Source organism: Podarcis tiliguerta, assembly GCF_965153285.1.
Source record: "Podarcis tiliguerta genome assembly, chromosome: 3".
Taxonomy (NCBI): Eukaryota; Metazoa; Chordata; class Lepidosauria; order Squamata; family Lacertidae; genus Podarcis; species Podarcis tiliguerta.
In genome coordinates, this window is record NC_139536.1 from 63,419,883 (window position 1) to 63,438,903 (window position 19,021).

The following is a 19,021-nucleotide window of genomic DNA, read 5'->3' on the forward strand; positions in this document are numbered from 1 at the left end:
TAAATGAAACATTTCATACGCACGCTTCACCCTGCTTCTGCTTTTCCCTTGGGCTTTATTCTTCTAAAGTGGCCAGATATTGGAATTGACAAGTTTACTGATCTCCTGGCATTTTGGAGAGTAAAAGTCTTGTCATTTGTTTTGCGTGACAGTGTCTGCAGAGGCAAGCATTAAGATGTCCATTGTTCCCAAGAGGGAAAGCCAATTCCTTATGCAAAACTTAGATTGCATCGCATTACTGCCTAGATTCTTAAGGGAGGGAATGAACAAAGCGTGTAGTATTTAACACCTTTTCATGTGAGAGTATCTGAAAAGAAAATTAGGGATTGTATCCAACTAAGCCTAATTTGAGTGGCTCTTCTCTGAGTATGACTTGGTTGGATATCACCCTAATGGAATAAGCTTCCCCATCTTTTGCCCCCTTTACTCCAATTTGTCCGCACTGCTTCTCATTGCTTCAGGTCATGCTCACTTTGCTTTTTGCTACCTTAGCAGAGTTTACCAGGGGCGGGTAAACCTGTGACTCTCTGGATATTGTTGGATTCCTAGCAGCCCAAGCCAACGTGGCTGCTGATCAGATTTGATGGCAGTTGGTGAGCATCTGCAGCAGAGCATTAGAAGCAACTAAAAATGTCCCTTACACCTACATGAATCCCAACTAGCTCGAATGATTTCTATGCAACATTGCATGTGGATCTTTTTGTATGTGATCCCATTTTATTTCATTTCATTGTGGGAGACTAGGGAGGAAGAGATTTTGACGTACTTGAAAATGCCGCGGTTCTTTTTGAAACAGGAGCTCAATTCAACTTTGTCCTTTATGGCACTTTCTAACAGAACATCCAAGTGCTGATTATCAATTAGTCTAACGTTTCAGTTGTTTGCCTCTTTCCTCTATAGGGAAAAGAAGAGCTATAATTACATTCTCTGGTAAAATGAGATTTTTATGAGGAATGACCAAGAGCTGTCATTGCGAGGAAGGTATTGGCAAGTTTAGGCTGAAGTTTGTTTTTGGGGTTAGCTTTTTTCCCCCGTCCTTTTTTTTTTTAATAGGCTAGATGCCATCTGCTCTAGCAATTTGTAACGTTTTTGTCAGTGGCAACTGTAGGGAAAGGAGTCAGACTATTTGGAGGGAGTGGACAGATTTCCGTCCATCTGTGCTTGTATTACAGGATGTCGCTTATACTTTAGATCTGCATAGCTGTGAGCCAAGTTAGATGCCACAGCAAGGTCAAAAGGTGGAGATGCCTGTCGACGCGCTTCTGTCTCTAGTAATATGACAACAGCAAATTGGTGCTTCAGGCATTGCTTGGAGGCTGCCACGACGGGCCTTGAAGCCGAGCTTTCTATAATATCCTTTCAAAGGCAAATGCTGACTTCAAATGCTGCAAATTATCAAGCAGAAGGATTAATCTATTAAAAATGTCTGTGCTTAATGTAAGATCCAGTCCTGGTCTGCTTAATAGTTCAAAGTCTACATCCGTGATGAGAAAGACTTTCCTGTTCCATTAGATCTTTTGGGAAGGGAGGCTGAGAGCGACGTTGCTGTGGAAATAAAGGAGAGAACTGAAATTAAAATTAGGAGAAATAAAATGACCACCTTCCACTCGGGGCCTATTGCTAAATATGATTTGGTTATGAGACGCATAAGCTGCCATTTTTAAACCTGCTTCTCTGCTTGACTTGCGCTTCTGATCTGAGTGTGGTACTATTTGGTGCAACATAGTTACATGATATAGTGTTGTGTGCTGTCGGTCTGGCATCCTCTTATAAGTCATGTTTTGCTCTTGGCTTTTAACAGCGCCTATCAGATTGTTGTTGAAGAGCTGCATCCTCATCGGACAAAACGAGAAACAGGTGCAATGGACTGCTACCAGATTCCTGTCACATATCAAAATGCTCTGAGCAGTGGCTCGCCATATTATTTTGCTGCAGAATTGCCACCTGGTAACCTTCCTGAACCAGCTCCTTTCACGGTTGGTGATAACAGAACTTACCAAGGCTTCTGGAACCCACCATTGGCTCCCCGTAAAGGATATAATATCTACTTCCAAGCTATGAGCAGTGTCGAGAAGGTAGGCACCTCCCTGAATTTTCTTCTGGGGGGAAAAATCAGATCTGTTGCTAGAGGTTATTTGGGCTATAAGGCCATGGTCCAGAAAGATCTTCATCACACAGACAACTAACTTGCACATGAGCAGCACTGAGCTTTTGGCTTGTTCCTTTCATACAGCAATCCCTCCAGCCAGGTATGCACAGTAAACAACTTTTGATTTCCCTAGCCTATCTCAAAAGAGGCTTGTTGAGCAGCATGCAGACTTGTTGGAGGGGTGGTGGAGAGGAGTCGAAAGTCACATTTGCTTTTATTTCTTGAAAACATTTTGATCCTGTCTTTCCAAACCAAGGCAGCAAAGTGCAGTAAAATAACAAATCTCTCTCTCTCTCTCTCTCTCTCTCTCTCTCTCTCTCTCTTACACACACACACACACACACACACTCCTACTAAAACAGAGAGCAGCAAAGTTTAAAACAGCAACTTAAATGCACCCAGTGAAACAGCTTCTGTGTATAGACCTAGACTCATGTCCAGCGGTTGCTCAATATGTTTTTGTTCCTGGTATGAAAAATTCAAATGACATTATGGGTGAACAATATCGCCTAAATAGACAGTTTGCTTCCCTTTAGTGGTATCTTCATATCTGCCACCTGAGGCAGGCCATCTCACTGTGTCTAAAGCATCTGGATGTAGGCCAAAGTTGTTGGGTTCTTGTTATTGCAAACCCTTTCTGTGGTTTCCATTTTCAAATGGCATGGCTCTGTGCCATTCATATTCCACACACCATTTCACCCCACAGCAACTATTACTGTTTGAAAATTTAGTAAGTTTCTTTGGGGCCGTAGCATCGGTAAAATAAATTTCAGCCATGTATGTTTCCACATTCCAAGGAAAATAACACCCCTCCTACTGTTCTCAATGCCCAGGTAGTTCAGGAGATTAAATTGCTTCAGGATAAACAAAACCCAGCTTGCCCAGCAGGCCTAATAAAGCAGTGCCCCACATGCCGAACATAAAATAAGAAAAAAATAAGTTTGTTTTAAAAAGCCACTGTAACTCCCATAGCAGCTACATGTTTGTGAAAAGCATCAGTACACAGGTTTGCTTCCAAATTGCTTGACCACTGTGCTGGTAGGAAAGGTATGGCTGCAGATCGCCATTGCTATTTCCTCCCCATTTGATATCTTGACACCATACAGCACTGCTTCTATTTCAGTATGCATATTGATAGAGAACAAAGCAACAGGAAGTTAAATACTGCAGGCAGCTCTAGGTGTGAAAAGCAACATGACTTGATAAGCCCCATGCTGCTTCTGCCACTGAATCATTTTCCTTTTGTAAATAGAAATACGGGACGGGAAAGGGAGGAAACAGCATTTAGAACAGTGGCGGAGATATTTAAAACTTAGATTTGAGAATTAAGTATAGTCTTGTATGAAATCTCTGTCTCCTGGTTATTGTGCCCCAGTAGCAGATGGCTGAGGCGCAAGGAGGTGGAGAGGAGGGATTTGGGGAAGATTGCACCTAGATTGATAGGCTTCAGGAAGGTTAATCTGCTTTCAAAAGAAACCAAAGCGATTTCTACCCTGCCATTTGGATTTCAGCTGCAGCTAGTAATGAAGAGATCACAGCTATCAATGACTTTGCCTTTGAGGCTCTAGAATGAAGCTTCGCCTAATGTCTATAATTATAAGAATTAGCTGTTTATCATAGCAAGATGAGGAAAATGTCACAGCTTGTGAATTTGTGTGCTAGAATAGCTGTGGAACTGGAGGATTTTCCTGATGGGAGAAACTCGTGGGGTTTTTTTTAAAAAAATGGATAATTTTAGAATAATTGCATTCTGATATTAGGAAATCAAATTTGCAAATGAAGCTGGAGGTAAAAAGATTGGCAGGAAATCTGGGAGGCCCTATCTAAGTATTTCATTATGTGCCACTATAAAATAGATGTTTTATTAAATCCCATGATGTTTTATTAAATCCCATGACCTAGCTTTAAACATGGTTTACAGTCTATGCTGGAAGAGGCACTTTCTTCCACATGTGGTGGGAAAATGAATGAGTACAGAACTTTCAGCTTGATGCCTTAGACTTGAAGAGCTTTATCACAGGCTGCAACATTCTCCTACATCTAGCCCACATTTTGCTACATTTTGTTATTTATTTATATTTATAGACCACTTTTGGGAGGGGAAGATTATCCAAGCAGTGTACAAATTCAGCTACATATAACATATGACTAAAACACACAGACCAAATGAAAAACAAGTACACGTATTACCATCATTAAAAATAGAGATAAAATCAATAAAGCATGAAAACAAATGCAACTAAATCAAGTGTCTGGATAGGCTTGCTGAAACAGAAAAGTTTTCAACAGGCTGCTAAAGCTGTAAGAACATCAGAAGAGGCTGCTGGATCAGGCCAATGGCTCGTCTAATCCAGCATCTTGTACTCATAGTGGCCAACCAGTACTGATGGGAAGGCTGAAAGTCAGACCTGAGCCCAACAGCACTCTCTCTACCTGCAATTCTCAGTATCTGGTACTGTTGACATAAGACAGCATAGCAAAAATACCCGCTTAATGTCAGCAGTACAGTGAAAGTGCCTGCTTGACACAGACAGAGATACATCCTTCCCTATTACCCTTCCTGTATTTTTCAGTGGCTCGTTAATAGTGTGGGATTTTCTCATTGCTGAGAAGACTGCAAAGAAAATTAACGTTGTCATGGGTGAACCTAAACTAGAAGCCTTTCTGCTTACCTGGACTCAATTCACTGAGTGTGCCAGAGATCTTGATAGATTAGAAGCCCAGCCTGTAAAAGCTATATACATATATGAAAGGAATTTTAGCTCTGCAGTATACTTTCACTATCAAAAGTGTTTACCATGCCATGCCTTATTCATTGTATATGTAAGTAGTTCATAAGTGTGCTTGCACAGTGACCTAAACTAACTTTCACTGAATTTCCCAAGCTACTGGTGCTAATTGCATTTTTCTCCCATTTTTCTTCTTAACAGGAAACCAAAACTCAGTGTGTTCGAATTGCTACCAAAGGTAAGAGGTTTTCCCCCTCTGAACTTTGATAACTTACTTTGGAGCTTATTCAGTGTGACAATTCTGTTGCTGTGAATTTGTACTTGGTGCTCAGATATAGTGCCAGTAAATGTTTGGGATCCTCTTGACATCTAAATATGTGACAGAGTGGAGCCTCCTGGATGCTTTGGTTTCTGTTTTTGAGGAGGAGGAGAGGTGCTTATTGGTCAAAAAAAGAACTGGCAGGTTAGAAGACATATTTCTAAGGGGTTGGTAGGTTCCATTTCTTGTGATGAGCTGGAGAATTAGGCAGCTGTATAACGTCTAAGAGAGAAATTATTTGAGGCAGCAGGACAGCACTGCAGTGTGGTATAACATGACAGTTTGTGATGTTCCCCTGTCATTTTGGTTCCATCTTAAGCTAGTATAAGCACTAGGACAGTACTGCATTTTTCTGCTCTTGTTTGGGCTGATCATGTAGCTATTTCTTGTTTTTAAATGGCTTTTTTAAAAATAAGAAAGGAAAACTGAATAACATGTGGATCCAAAGCAAATGGATAGCTCACTGGCAGGTTAATTTCAGTTTCTCCTTATACAACAGCTCAATTTTTAAAAGTTGCATCTTCAGATAAAAACTTAGAACTCATGGTCTTGTCTTCTTCTTTGTGTTTACAGCACTCATTACTGAGTTCACTTTATAGAATGATGAGACAGAATTAGATGCTGCATTCAAGCAGAGAAAACATGGAGGAGTACTATTAAATAATCAAATAGTACTTGTCACATCTTGGTGTGCACTCATTCTATGCATTTGTAGATATAAACAGCAACTGTCTCCAGGAAAAGAGCAAAGTATTCCAGATTTGCTAACAGAGATGAGACAGATTTCTAGAATAAATGCTTAAGGGAAGGGTAACGTCTTGTGTAACCAATATACATTTTTTTTTTTTTACTATAACTTTAAAGTATAGTAAACTCCTGTATGTGAGCATGTTTTTAAGTTAGTATTCATTACCCTTTCATCTGCCCCAGTTGCAACAATCATTTCTGTCCTCTATCGGACTCTACAGCCGCAGCAGGTAGCTTCCAGCAGTTTGACTTCACCTTCAAAGGCCTACTCCTCTATTGTTTCCTGAGACGGATGGATGCTAGCCAACCTTACAAAAACCCTGGGTTGTTATTCAGTATTACTATAGCCAGTTGCCAATGAAGGTGTGTTCCTAAAGTAAGATTCAAATGACACCACAGAAATCCGAGCTCACTGTCCATTAATCTACACCAGCTTTTATTTGGAAAGTGAGCTGGTTCGGACGTATGATAGCTTAGATGTGAAAGAGCCTTGTGCACATATTCACACATGCAGCTCCTTCACATGAGTTTTGATCAAATTGGATCAAATCTTCTGATTTATCCATACCCAAAAAGTATGGTTAGCAGAATTTGAACAAATTAGGACATTAAACTAATTTTAATATCTGGACTTGTTCCAAAGCTAGTAATCAAAAGTTCCTAGATTGGCTGAAATGAAATCCATGGTTAATTGTAGACTTCCTGTTTTGTTTGCTTGCAAATAAGCTGTGTACACAAATAAACAGCTTGTTCATATACAGTGGTAGCTTGGTTCTTGAACTTAATCCGTTCTTGGAGTCTGTTCGACTCCTGAAACTGTTCAAAAACCTAGACACGGCTTCCGATTGGCTGCAGGAGCTTCCTGCACTCAAGCCGAAGCTGCTTCGGACATTTGGCTTCCGAAAAGCGTTCACAAACTGGAAAACATACTTCCGGGTTTACGGCATTTGGGAGCCAATTTGTTCGGGAGACAAGCCATTCAAGGACCAAGGTACCACTGTATTGGTTTTTAAATCCAAGATAGGATCATTGAAATGTATAGACCTGAAAGCATTAGCCATAATCTTGTCCAGAGGAAACCATTCCTGATATCCAGATACAAGTGTGGGATAGGAGCATGTAACCACCTCTTTATTTAGGATTTTACATATAAGACACACACAAAAAGTTTCCATTTTCTGTTTAATGGCTTGGAACTGGAAAGAGTCAGAGTCAAATCCAAATTCCCACCTCCCAAGCGAAACTCACAAGGTAACCTGGCTGCAGTGCTTATCTCCTAGCCTAATACATCATACAGTGTTATTTTGAGGATACAGTACAGAGAAGTGGTGCGGTATAAACATGATAAAAAATGGGTTTTCGTTTTTTTTGTAAAACAGAATCAATTCATAGAGCAGGTTGATCCTGATCATCCCCCCTGCTCTTCCAAGATTAGTTACAATAACACTTTCCTGCAGAGCCTCCAAACCTTTCAGTATAAGAGTTTGCAGTGAATTTCATTTTTGGGGTATTTTTTTCATAGCAAGCTGCTCTTGGCAATTCAAGGTTCCTTTCTATGGACACCTACGGCAAATTTTAAATTACTTAATACCTCTGAGGCTTGGAGCATTGCCCAGAGTGGGAAAAATGAAATCAAATTATTCTGATAAACACATCACATAATCACAAGCAATAAAGAGCAAGGACCAGAAATCATTTTGCAGGCTACTTTGGCACCTTTCCCAAACTCTGCAATAGGCTTGTTCCCTTCTCTAATACAATTTACAAGCCGGTCCGTCAGCCAGCGGTGAGCCACTTAATGTTTCCAGATAACTCTAATTGCATTACATTTTAAGGGTGGTTACATATAAACACAGAAGTAATTTTATGTTTTTGGGCCCTTCCCCAAATGCTTTTTTTTGTCACTGTTGTACATATTTAAGTGTGGCTCAGAACCTAGAGCTGTTTCATAAGACACACTGCATGTTGACAGAGTGAAATAACTTCTCAAAGAAGTTTTCATATGGAATAGTTTTTAAAATAATGCAGAGAGGTATTGGTGACACCCAGCCATGAATGGATAGCCTTGTTTTTAAAATATGCATGGTTTTTGAAAAGGCACAAATTCCTTTGTAAAATCTAAATTCATTTTCAAGCCCAAACAACAAGCAATAGGACCAACTTTCCACATGCCGTTCCAAGTTTGTGTGTAGGAAAGGAACAGGGAGACTGGGGTAGCCGTTTGACAGAGGACAGTCCTCTGTTTAAAAGAGTCTCTGTTTGAATGGCTATCTGAACCAAGTCCATAGATAGAGAACTGCCCATAAACCACCCATAAGCAATGAACGCCTGGACAGTAGACAGCAAGCACACAGGTTGCAGTCTTTCTCACTATGGTGAGATCTGTTAATGGGGTAGGGACCATAAAGGCAGGCAAGGGACAAACGTTTTTAAGAAACGTTTGTTAAGACCTTCCATATCAAGGAAAAATGAGCAAATGAAAAATCCCAGTAAAAACTCAACACATACATTACCTATACATTTGGTTACAACAAACAGAAGAGCAAAACAAATAGGCAACAAAATCTCCCACAAATATACAATCCACAATGCACTAATAAACACTTAAGTGAAGCAATCAGGGAACCATCATAGAAATAAACAACTAGCCAAGCATAAAGAAAAGGGGGAAAATTAATTCAGTCAGTCTATAATATTACTCTATAAAGTGTCATGAGTTGATGGAGGAAACCAATCATGCTATTTGATTGAAACATATTTAATAAAACAAACCATTTCCCACAAAACACTTTTTTTTATCCTTGAATTCTTCCTTCCCCTGAGTTGACAAGTACATTTTCCCATGAAGGTGACATCTGTTCCTGTTGTTATGGATACTTTTCAGTTTGTGCAGCCTGTGGATGTAGATGGAATCCTTGAAGGAGTGGAGTCAACATGTTTGACTCTTTCATTTCTGGGCAAATAATAATAATAATAATAATAATAATAATAATAATAATAATAATAATACTTATACCCCACCCATCTGACTGGGTTTCCCCAACCACTCTGGGCAGCTCCCAACAGATTAAAAACAGAATAAAATGTTAAACATTAAATAATAAAACCTCCGTAAAAAGGGATCTGGAGTGGGACCAGCCAAACAAGTGGGGGAAACGACAAATATGTCCTTGAGGGAGTGTGTGGTGCCTATGAAGGAAGGAAGCAGTGGCATTTTTTAAACATCAGTAAAAGAATAGGCAGAATGAGTAGATACACTGAAATGCTGAGTTCATCTCTGTTTTGAGTTGAAAAAGACATTCGACAGTTTTTGCTGTTAGTCTCATAGAGCACCTCAATGTGTACTATGGCCTACAGTTTAAGAAACAACTACCTTAGCTTCTTTTAAGAATGAAGGGCAAAAGAAGAAGAATGAAAACCATGGCATTTTTTATCAGGATGTAGATTGCTCTACATTAGACTAATACATGTGGCCATTAGTTCTGAAGATACTTTTTTTGTTCTGAGGATGCAGTAGGAGCTCTCCAAGCCAGGGCAGTTCAACATGCAACCTGTGGCAACATTTAACACACACACACCACATGTTAGAATTCCTGCTCCGTGATTGCAGTCATGGGATCGTTGTCTTTCACATGACAGTCTATGTTTTGACTTCACAAAGTGGGAAGTGACGGAGACAGGATGTTTGTGTTACTGTGTTCCGTGAAGTGGGACTGTTGTCCTTTGTTTTTTCTCTTTGCTGTCTGATGCTAGAGAGAGAAGGAGCCATGTTGCAGTGCTCCGTGTGTGTTTATATGTAAATAAAGTAGATTAGCCAAAATGCTGAGTTGCTGAGGTCTATTACACAAGCTGTGAAGACTCTGCGGGTCCCTAAGTGTGCCAATGTCTGTTGGCATCAGTTGCTGTGATGTTCAGGCTGAAGAAAGCTTTTGAAGCTCCCAAACGATCGACTAGGAGGAGAGATAGAACATGTCAGTTGGGCATGTGTCTCCGCCAGGGTCCTACTCGAGTGCAGGAGCTCCTGACCCACCACCCTTGTGCTGTCTTCTCAAAGCCAGGTAAGTGAGGGGCTGGGCTTTGGGAAGGAGGTGTGAGGGCTCTGACAGGGGCCTAGAGTTCTCCACCCTCCTTCCCAAAGCCTAGTTACCTCTTTCCTAGCTTTGAGGAGAAGGTGGGAGGGCTGTAGGACCCTGCCAGAGCCTTACGCCTCCTTCCCAAAGCTCAGCATCTCGCTTACCTGGCTTTGCTTACACAGGTTGACAGAAGCTGCTCGTGGTTTCAGGCAGAGGCATCTCCCAGCCCTACCTAGATGTCAGGGATTGAACCTGAGACCTTCTACAAACAGAGCAGAGACTCGACCACTCAGCTATGGCAATTTCCTTGTTGTGACATTGGACTTGGTTATTTTCTTGCAAAATAGGCCCGACAGTAAGGTTGTCAATCAGGCTGTGCCTCTTATTTATGAAAGTACTTTTAATGAAGTTAGCACTAATCCTAAAATTATATGCTATTTCTTATCTGCTAGCTGTATAATTCGGCTGTGTAATTGCACACTTCTCAGTGAATTGTGCAAAAAGATCATCAGAGGAGTGGAGAAGTAGGTTTATAAAATACCTGATAAAGAGACTTCTATTAGAAATTAGGTTGTGAGATACACAGTTCTCAACTTATTTTCAGTGTGGTTAAACATCTTTGAAGGCTAGTGTCAGTTTTCCCACAGGATATATGAAATATTGATGCACACTTTTATGTATGTTGTGACATGCCTTCTAGTGTGTTTCCCAGAAGAATTATACTCTTTGTGGATTTGTTTGTATTCAAAGAGCATCTACTTGAAACCAGATTTGTTTTTCATGCTCCCTAGTGGGAGTTGTTTACTAAAAATAAATAGCAAGTTTCGTTTCCTGTATGTACTCCATTTGTATTTAACCAGTTAGATACACACGTAGTATTAAGTGTCACACCAAGTTACAGATTACACTGAATAGCTGACATATAGATATATGGTGACAATTCATCTACATGGAATTCTCCTGACTCGAATGGCTTTGCCATTGATTTAGCTAGAGAAATGAATGAAGATCATGATAAGAAATTCCACCCTTCATATTGACAATCATCACATATTTGTGTAGGGATTGAAAAATAACAATCACTTCTTTTTAAAATAGTTGAGTCACATGTGTTTAATGTGAATTAGTGAATCATTGGGCCAGTTTGTGTAGGCAGGGTAAATACAAGGTATTTACTTGGACTGTGTATAAACTGTATAGTCGTACCTTGGTTCTCAAACAGAATGTGTTCCGGGAGTCCGTTCGACTCATGGAACCGTTCGAAAACCAAGGCACGGCTTCTGATTGGCTGCAGGAGCATCCTGCAGCCAATTGGAAGCCACAGAAGCCACACCAGACATTCAGCTTCTGAAAATTGTTCAAAAACCGGAACACTCACTTCTGCGTTTCAATTGTTCGGGAGCCAATTTGTTCAGGAGCCAAGGTGTTTGAGATCCAAGGTATGACTGTACATTGAAAGCCTTGGGGCTATGCTCATGGCACCTGAAGCTAGTATGAATAAACTTAAATGATATTTCTTTCTCTCGTTTCTCTTTAACAGTATTAGACTATGAATGGGTCTTTGGTTTAATTCAAGCCTGAGCAGTATGAGGATTACACCCAACCATGTGCATATTTCATCTCTTTGTGCGCTTTATCGTGATGATACAAATTTATAAATCTTTAATGCTCTTAATGCTAACCCATATGTTGTGTAGAAATCCCCAGAAATCTGCAAAACTGGGAATCAAGAAGATACTAATAGGCTCAGAAAGCTGAATGCAGTCCTAAACCATTCAAGCAGCTAAAGATTTGTCAACCACAATCCTAATACTCCTGTCCTCTAACATAACAAATGCTGGCTTCTCCAACTCATCCCATTATATCCTGGGTATCTTAAATCATTTTACCGACCGCTTCCTCTCACTGCCCGCCCTCCCCCTTCTCAATCCAGCTCCTAGATTGAAAGTGTAGCTGTGGCATCTGTGCTTTTGCCCCAAGTGCTCTCCTTATGTGCTACAATCAGCAAAGCTTTTTCTTAGATTTATGCTTCTGGGCATATGGACAACTGGAAGTCATTTAGCGACACAACAACATCCTCATTTCTTTAATATATTATCCTTATCCACAAGCTTCAGTTTCGAAAGCTGTTGGTGTCTCCCTTTTTGAGCTTACATCTATAAGGATATATTTTTAGTGTGGTGTCAAAAGTGACGTTGAATGTAATCAAAAGTACATTCATAAACAGAAAAATGTTTATAACTGGCTAAATGTTGCAGTGGGAAGAAAAGAAGCCAGTAATTAATTATTCTAGTGGTGAGAATATATGCTTCCCATTAAAACTCTTCATCTACACAGAGCTGCTAATAGTGATCTGTTTGCTAGCTGAAGGCACTCCCCCCCCTTTTGTTTCTTTAGAGCCACATTTCAAATCCAGAGGATTTACATGTATGCACCATTAGTAGTTTTGACACAACTTTAATCTTCTTCAATGCAATTTAAACTTCCATTACTTTATCCTTTGTTTGGTAGATTTAAGTTAAAGTGGAGGGATTTCATGTTGTTGTTTTCATTGTTGTATTTAAATTGCATTCTTCAAAGCGCTATAGGCCAGTTGCAAACATTCCCTTCCTTGGCAAGTGATTGTTAGCCAGTTCTAGGTCCTTTCTAGATCCAAAGAAAGGTAACAGCTTTGCTTACCCTGTGATATGAGAGAGGGACAAGGGGAATGCATCTCACTTGATTTACTTGACCTCTCAGCTGCTTTCATTACTATCAACCATAGTATCTTTCTAGATAGGCAATCGGAGTTGGGGATTGAAGGACCTACACTGTAATGGTTCTGCTCTTACTGGATGGCCACATTTCAGAAGGAGGTGGCAGATGAGTGCTCTGGTACACTAGTGGACTGGGTGAGAGCCAATAGACTGAGACTCAGTCCAGATAATATTGAGGTGCTTTGTGTCCGTCCGTCCCCAAACTGTATGGTCTTCAGGCTTTTTTGCAGGAAGTTGCACTCACAATAAATGATTATGTTTGCAGTTCAGAGGTGCTAATAAATGGAAAGGCAAACTAAGACCCGGGGGCCGGATCAGGCCCAATCACCTTCTAAATCTGGCTCAGGAATCAGCATGTTTTTACATGAGTAGAATGTGTGCTTTTATTTAAAATGCATCTCTGGGTTATTTGTGGGGCATAGGAATTCGTTCATTTCCCCCCCCCCCCCCATATATAGTCTGGCCCCCTACAAGGTCTGAGGGACAGTGGACCGTCCCCCTGCTGAAAATGTTTGCTGACCCCTGTGCTAATAGGTCCAGCATTGTCAGTGGAGGCATTTGGAGATCTTCATATGCAAATGTACAGTCAACTCACAACTTGTACACATTTCACTTGTGCGCTCGCAGCTTTACACACTTGGCAGCCAGCCAGCTGCGATGGCACAAATTAAACACACACAAGGCAGAGAGCTTAAAAGCTCTTCCTGTGCTGGGTTCTCCTGCTGTGGAGGGAGTTTTTAAGATCTATGCCTTGCTTACCAGGCTCTGGGAAGCTCCCAGAGCTGGTAAGCAAGGCAGAAAACTTAAAAGCTCTCCACCTTGCATGTGGGGTGAGACCCACTTGATAAACTGGCTCCAGAAAGGTAGGGGTGGTTATGCAGGGACATTTACGGGGTTGATTTGGCTGTGGCTGCACACAATTTCACTTATATGTGCAATCCCCGCAACCTAATTGCTGCACAAATTGTGAGTCATCTGTATTGCAACACTGATTTTGGCCAGGAATTTTTTTTTTTCTATATTGTGATCTGACAGCCATTCAGGCTGGATGACTCCTTAGGCCAAAATGCTAGTTTTGCTGTGCGCTATTTCTTTGTTCCATTTTGGTGTGGTAAACTCACCATGATGAGACTATTCAAAATCAATGTCAAGGCTTATTCCATGATAAATTTCCATTTCTCCAATAATCACCAGTTCTTGACGAACTACTGGAAGCTAAAATTTTAAAGTGTATATGACATCTATGGGTCTCCAAAAAATTGGGAAGGCAAAACTTGCGGCTTTACCATTTCAAAAGTGGTGAATGCGAGAACTGAGCTATATTTCCAAAGTAGGACCACATTATTCTCCGTTTACAGTGACTCTAGGATACAGAACCTAACCATGAGGAGCCACAGCCATGCCTATACTGAGCATATTTTTAGAATCTATTTGTCATGTCCATCCATTGCATGTTTAGATCCACACCTAAAAAGGGTGAATGCATAAAGAAGCAAGTCTCTATCCCATCCTTGAAAACAGCCATTTTAAGCAGGAAACTCCAATGGAAGCCTGCACTTCCAATACAGGTTGTATGACATATTATCTATAAGAAATGCCTCAAAGTCATAATCAAACTCTGATAATACATGTTTTATTACTGCCCATCTCAGGCATCCACCTTGTTTTGAAAACTTCTGAGTAAGAATTATTCATCCTGATTATTTGAAATAACAATATGTAGGATTTGGTACTACGAAGAAAACATTTTGCTTTTTTGTTTTTGTTTTCTTCAGCATTCTCTGAGGAAAACTTCCGGCAGTTATTTATACAGTAGATGTTGGATGTGCAGTAACTAAATTTCCATTATGGAAGTGTTTTGCAGAGCCTGAAGTAATAGTTCCATTTGTTTTCTTCGTGTTATCCCATTTTCCTATTTTTCCTCTTAATTTAATCTTTCATCTTCACATAATTCATCACACTTCATTAGTTCCCTCAGAGAACAAGCTATTTTCCCCTTGCACTAGCTCTAGTAAATAGGATGAAAATTAGATTTTTCGTACCTATCACATCCAAGCTTTTCCACTGTCCTGTGGAACTGACTGCATCCCCTCTGCAACGAATCAATCTTCTGTGGCGAAGTTAATGGATGACTTCCCAATTGCTTTATGTTAGTCTAATCAGATTTGCTATCTCTATCCATCAAGCTGCCTTTTTCGCTTCTTTCAAAGCTCTCCTAAATATGCCCTCCTCCTGTGAAGCAGTTCTTGGACCATCAATAGCTGCACTATATATATATATTATAATACACTCTGTTATCATTCACGCTACCATAATTTGAACTTTTTAATGCTTACTGCCCTGGAATCCATCTTTGAATTGAAGAAAGAGGGGAAAACCACCGCATAAATAAATACTATGCAAATCCCCACTGTTTAGTACACACTGCCACATTTTTAATAGCTTTCCTGCTTATATAGTTGGCAGACCATTTGTTTAGCCAGGGCGCGTGCAACTTTAGCATTTGGAAGATGTTTTTTCTTGATTCACAGTACGTTGCCTTCTCCATTGTTGGCCTGGCAGTTATCCTACCTTCATAGTTTACAAGTGTTCATCCAAGTAGTCTGCTTTTGCAAGGTCTTCAACCTCGTCTCTCCCACCACCACGCACACCTTTCTCTGTGCCACCTTGAACTCTTTGACTCACCCCTAGAATCCTAAGCCCCGCTTGATTACTGTGCCTTACAGCTGCTAATACGACCCCTGCCCTTTGATTGATTTAGAGCTTGTAGTTTATACTTCAGGTCTCCAGGTGTAAGAATCAGTGTTTCTCCTTGCCTTGCCCTTTTCTTCACCCTGTTCTCCAATTATTGGAACAGTTGTTCAGCAGCTACCTACCTGTGACCTAGTAGTGACCTACCGTCCAGACCACCTACCAGGAACTTGTGCTTGGGGAGGAACTAGAAGAAAAATGTGAGAACCGCCGTCCTCAGTGTTAATTAAGACTGAATTGAAATGTTGGCTTGTTTTTATTGTTTTTAGGAGCTATACAACATTTTTGAAAAGACAAAACAAAAATGCAATTGCTGCCTGCAAAATTACAATCCAATAGGCATGATAGAAAAGGAAGAAAGGGCTGCAAGAGAATGAACAAAAAATACAATACAGGGTTGTATTTGACATAGCACTAAGGTCCACATAGCTCAATTGGTTAGAGAGCATGGTGCTGATGATGCCATGGTTGAAGGTTCAATCCACATATGGGACAGCTGCATATTCATGCATTGTAGGGAGCTGGACTAGATAATTCTCAGGGTCCCTTCCAGCTCTGCAATTCTATGATTCTATTAGATGGTTCCATCAGCACAAGCATTTCTTCTTGTCTGATAGAACCATCTCCCCTCTCCCCGCTGTTTTGGTGGTTCTCTACAGTTGTCTACGAAGGAAATTTGGAGAAGGCACAGAAGGGCACCTGAGCAGAGGCAGGGGAGTCCCATTGCACTAGCAAGAATCCATTTGCTGGCTTCTACTAGTACAACAAGATAGTTGAATACAACCCCGGTTTCTGACCACTGCTTCGCACAGTAACTGCTTCAAGCATCAACTGAGATCCTGTTCAGTGGCTTCTTCCTGTGCTGTACAGTGGTATCTCAGGTTAAGTACTTAATTTGTTCTGGAGGTCCGTACTTAACCTGAAACTGTTCTTAACCCAAAGCACCACTTTAGCTAATGGGGCCTCCTGCTGCTGCCACGCTGCCGGAGTCCGATTTCTGTTCTCATCCTGAAGCAAAGTTCTTAACCTGAAGCACTATTTCTGGGTTAGCAGAGTCTGTAACCTGAAGCGTATGTAACCTGAGGTACCAGTGTAGTTGAAAACCAAGGTCTATTATTTGATTACTGATGTAAACCTCCAAAATGTATTTTGTATAGTTGTATAGTATTTTGTATAGTATATATTTTATTGCTATGGCTAGTGGCTGATGCAAATAAAGATGCTTCTGATCTGTCTAAGGTGAGGTCAAGCTGATTTCTGTATCTGAAATAATACTCAAAATACTCAAAATCGTGAATTAACCTAATGATTATTGTCTATGGTTGGTTGGTTTTACTTTTTTAAAAAAAAGTATAGTTTTTGTACTTTCAACATACCCTGGGACCTTATAGTGAAGGGTAGGTAAGAAATCTTAATAAACCACCACCACCACCATTATCTAATATTAGCTAACTAATTATTGGAATTATTTTGACAGTACAGTATACATTAATACATGAAATGTTAACTTCCAGCAAGACTATGCGAGAGGAACACAATTCATGCACAGCAATAGCTAGCACAAAAAAATTGAAAGCCAGATTTCAGTCAGCCGAGAGCTTTAATTAGTGTGGGAATTGGATAAGGTTATAGAATATGACAGTGTTATAGGAAGCAAATGAGTAGTGATCACCAGGGATGATTAGACAGTTGGCAGTAATAAAATGGCAGGGTTTACATGTCTCTTTATCTGACAATCAAGCCATGGAGGAAGCCCAGTTTGAATACAGTGGTACCTCTGGTTACGAACTTAATTCGTTCCAGAGGTCCGTTCTTAACCTGAAGCTGTTCTTAACCTGAGATACCACTTTAGCTAATGGGGTGTGTGATTTCTGTTCTCATCCTGAGGTAAAGTTCTTAACCCGAGGTACTACTTCCGGGTTAGCAGAGTCTGCAACCCGAAGTGTTTGTAACCAGAGGTACCACTGTAATACCTGATAACTAAAAAGATTGTTTAGTGTTGAATAGTTCACAAGTCAAATATGAAAAGACCAATAGATCGGTCTCATTCCTCCACCTAAGTCTTTTTTGTTGTTTGGGGGGGGGGGGTAAATTTTACTGATATACTGGGTAGATGTGTCAGGCTACTTCAGAACCTAGGCATGACATGGCTCCTGGTGACATGTTACGAAGTGAAAACCACTCTGTGACTGGATCCACAGTGCTGCTGGCATCCACATACAACCTTTAGAAGCTGCAGCATGCACATGCAGCCTCTGCTCACAGTTCTGTATCTAAGAGCAGCACATTCTTCTGTTCATTCCACATCAAAACCACCATTTTTCTAGCTAGCCTATGTCTTCTCTCATTGAAGATCCCACGTGTTAATTTGCAAACTGGACGGAGTGGAGGAAATTAGGAGGAGCACAATCTTGAACTGGGGTCACTATTTATGTGTTGACTCAAGGGGCAGCCAACATGGGGCACTGAAGATGCTGTTAGACTGCAATTTCCATCATCCATGGCATTTGAAAATTCTGGACTGGTGGGATTTGGAGTTCAGCAACTTCTGGAGGGCATCACGTTGGCTTCCCACTGACTCACTGATTTGAGGCAGGATGGTCTAGTAGTTAGTGTGTTGCACTAGGACCTGGGAAACCAGGGTTCAGATCCCTGCTCAGCCTTGAAACTGATTGGGTGACCTTACGCCAGTCACAGTCTTTCAGTCTAGCCTACCTCCCAGGGTTGTTGTGAGGATAAAATAGGACAAGAACTACAGCACCTTGAGCTCTTTGGAGGAAAGTTGAGGTATAAATGTAATAGATAAATAATACATACTGGTAAATAAAATTCAAACTCATGTTAGATTGCCTAATTAATATTATGTTTGTGGGTGGCATATTTTTTTAAACTCTTTTTGTCCCAGTACACTGTTAGTTCTATACGCTGCCTGTTCCCAGAACGGTCTGTTCATCTACACACATCAGCATAAGTTCTGACACATACTCTCTCCAAATAGACTGTTTTCCCCACAGCAAAGACTGTGCTTCCTTCTTGGTAAGAAAAGCAGGAGTGTCTTCTTGGAAAATTTGTAAGCGTATTCAGGCCTGATATTCAGCCCATTTAAGAACTGAACTATTTGTAATATTAATATATATATATATGAGCATAATAAGCTCATATATCTTTTTATCTTTCAGCATTTTAGCTGTCATGTATTGATAATTATTGGTTATGTTTCTAACATCTGGAATGTTATAAAGGGCAGAAGTTTTGTTTTCAATTTTTTTAGTTTGCAGCAGTTAATGTATCATCGGTTTCAATTGTTTGTAGCCCTGCCATGAAACATAATCTATTTTGTCCTAAACATATCTTTAAAATCAGCTGGTCTTGGTTGATAATAACATTTTGAAATTTTAAACTAATTGGAGTTTAGCACTGTATGGTGTAATCCATCTTTAATGTCTGCCTAATATTGTAATATTCAAGCAGACCCTGCAAGATTGCTTGCCAACATT

General features: G+C 40.4%; 1 protein-coding gene across 20 annotated transcripts in view; it reads left to right on the plus strand.

The window, feature by feature from the left end:
* Nucleotides 1-19,021, plus strand: part of PTPRK (protein tyrosine phosphatase receptor type K) — a 325,128-nt gene that overhangs the window by 253,578 nt on the left and 52,529 nt on the right. For all 20 annotated transcript variants that reach the window (XM_083434768.1, XM_083434774.1, XM_083434776.1 and 17 more), the window contains exons 12-13: nt 1,802-2,075; nt 5,080-5,116. In XM_083434768.1, coding sequence (XP_083290894.1) covers nt 1,802-2,075; nt 5,080-5,116 — 311 coding nt within the window. The remainder of the gene's footprint in view (nt 1-1,801; nt 2,076-5,079; nt 5,117-19,021) is intronic.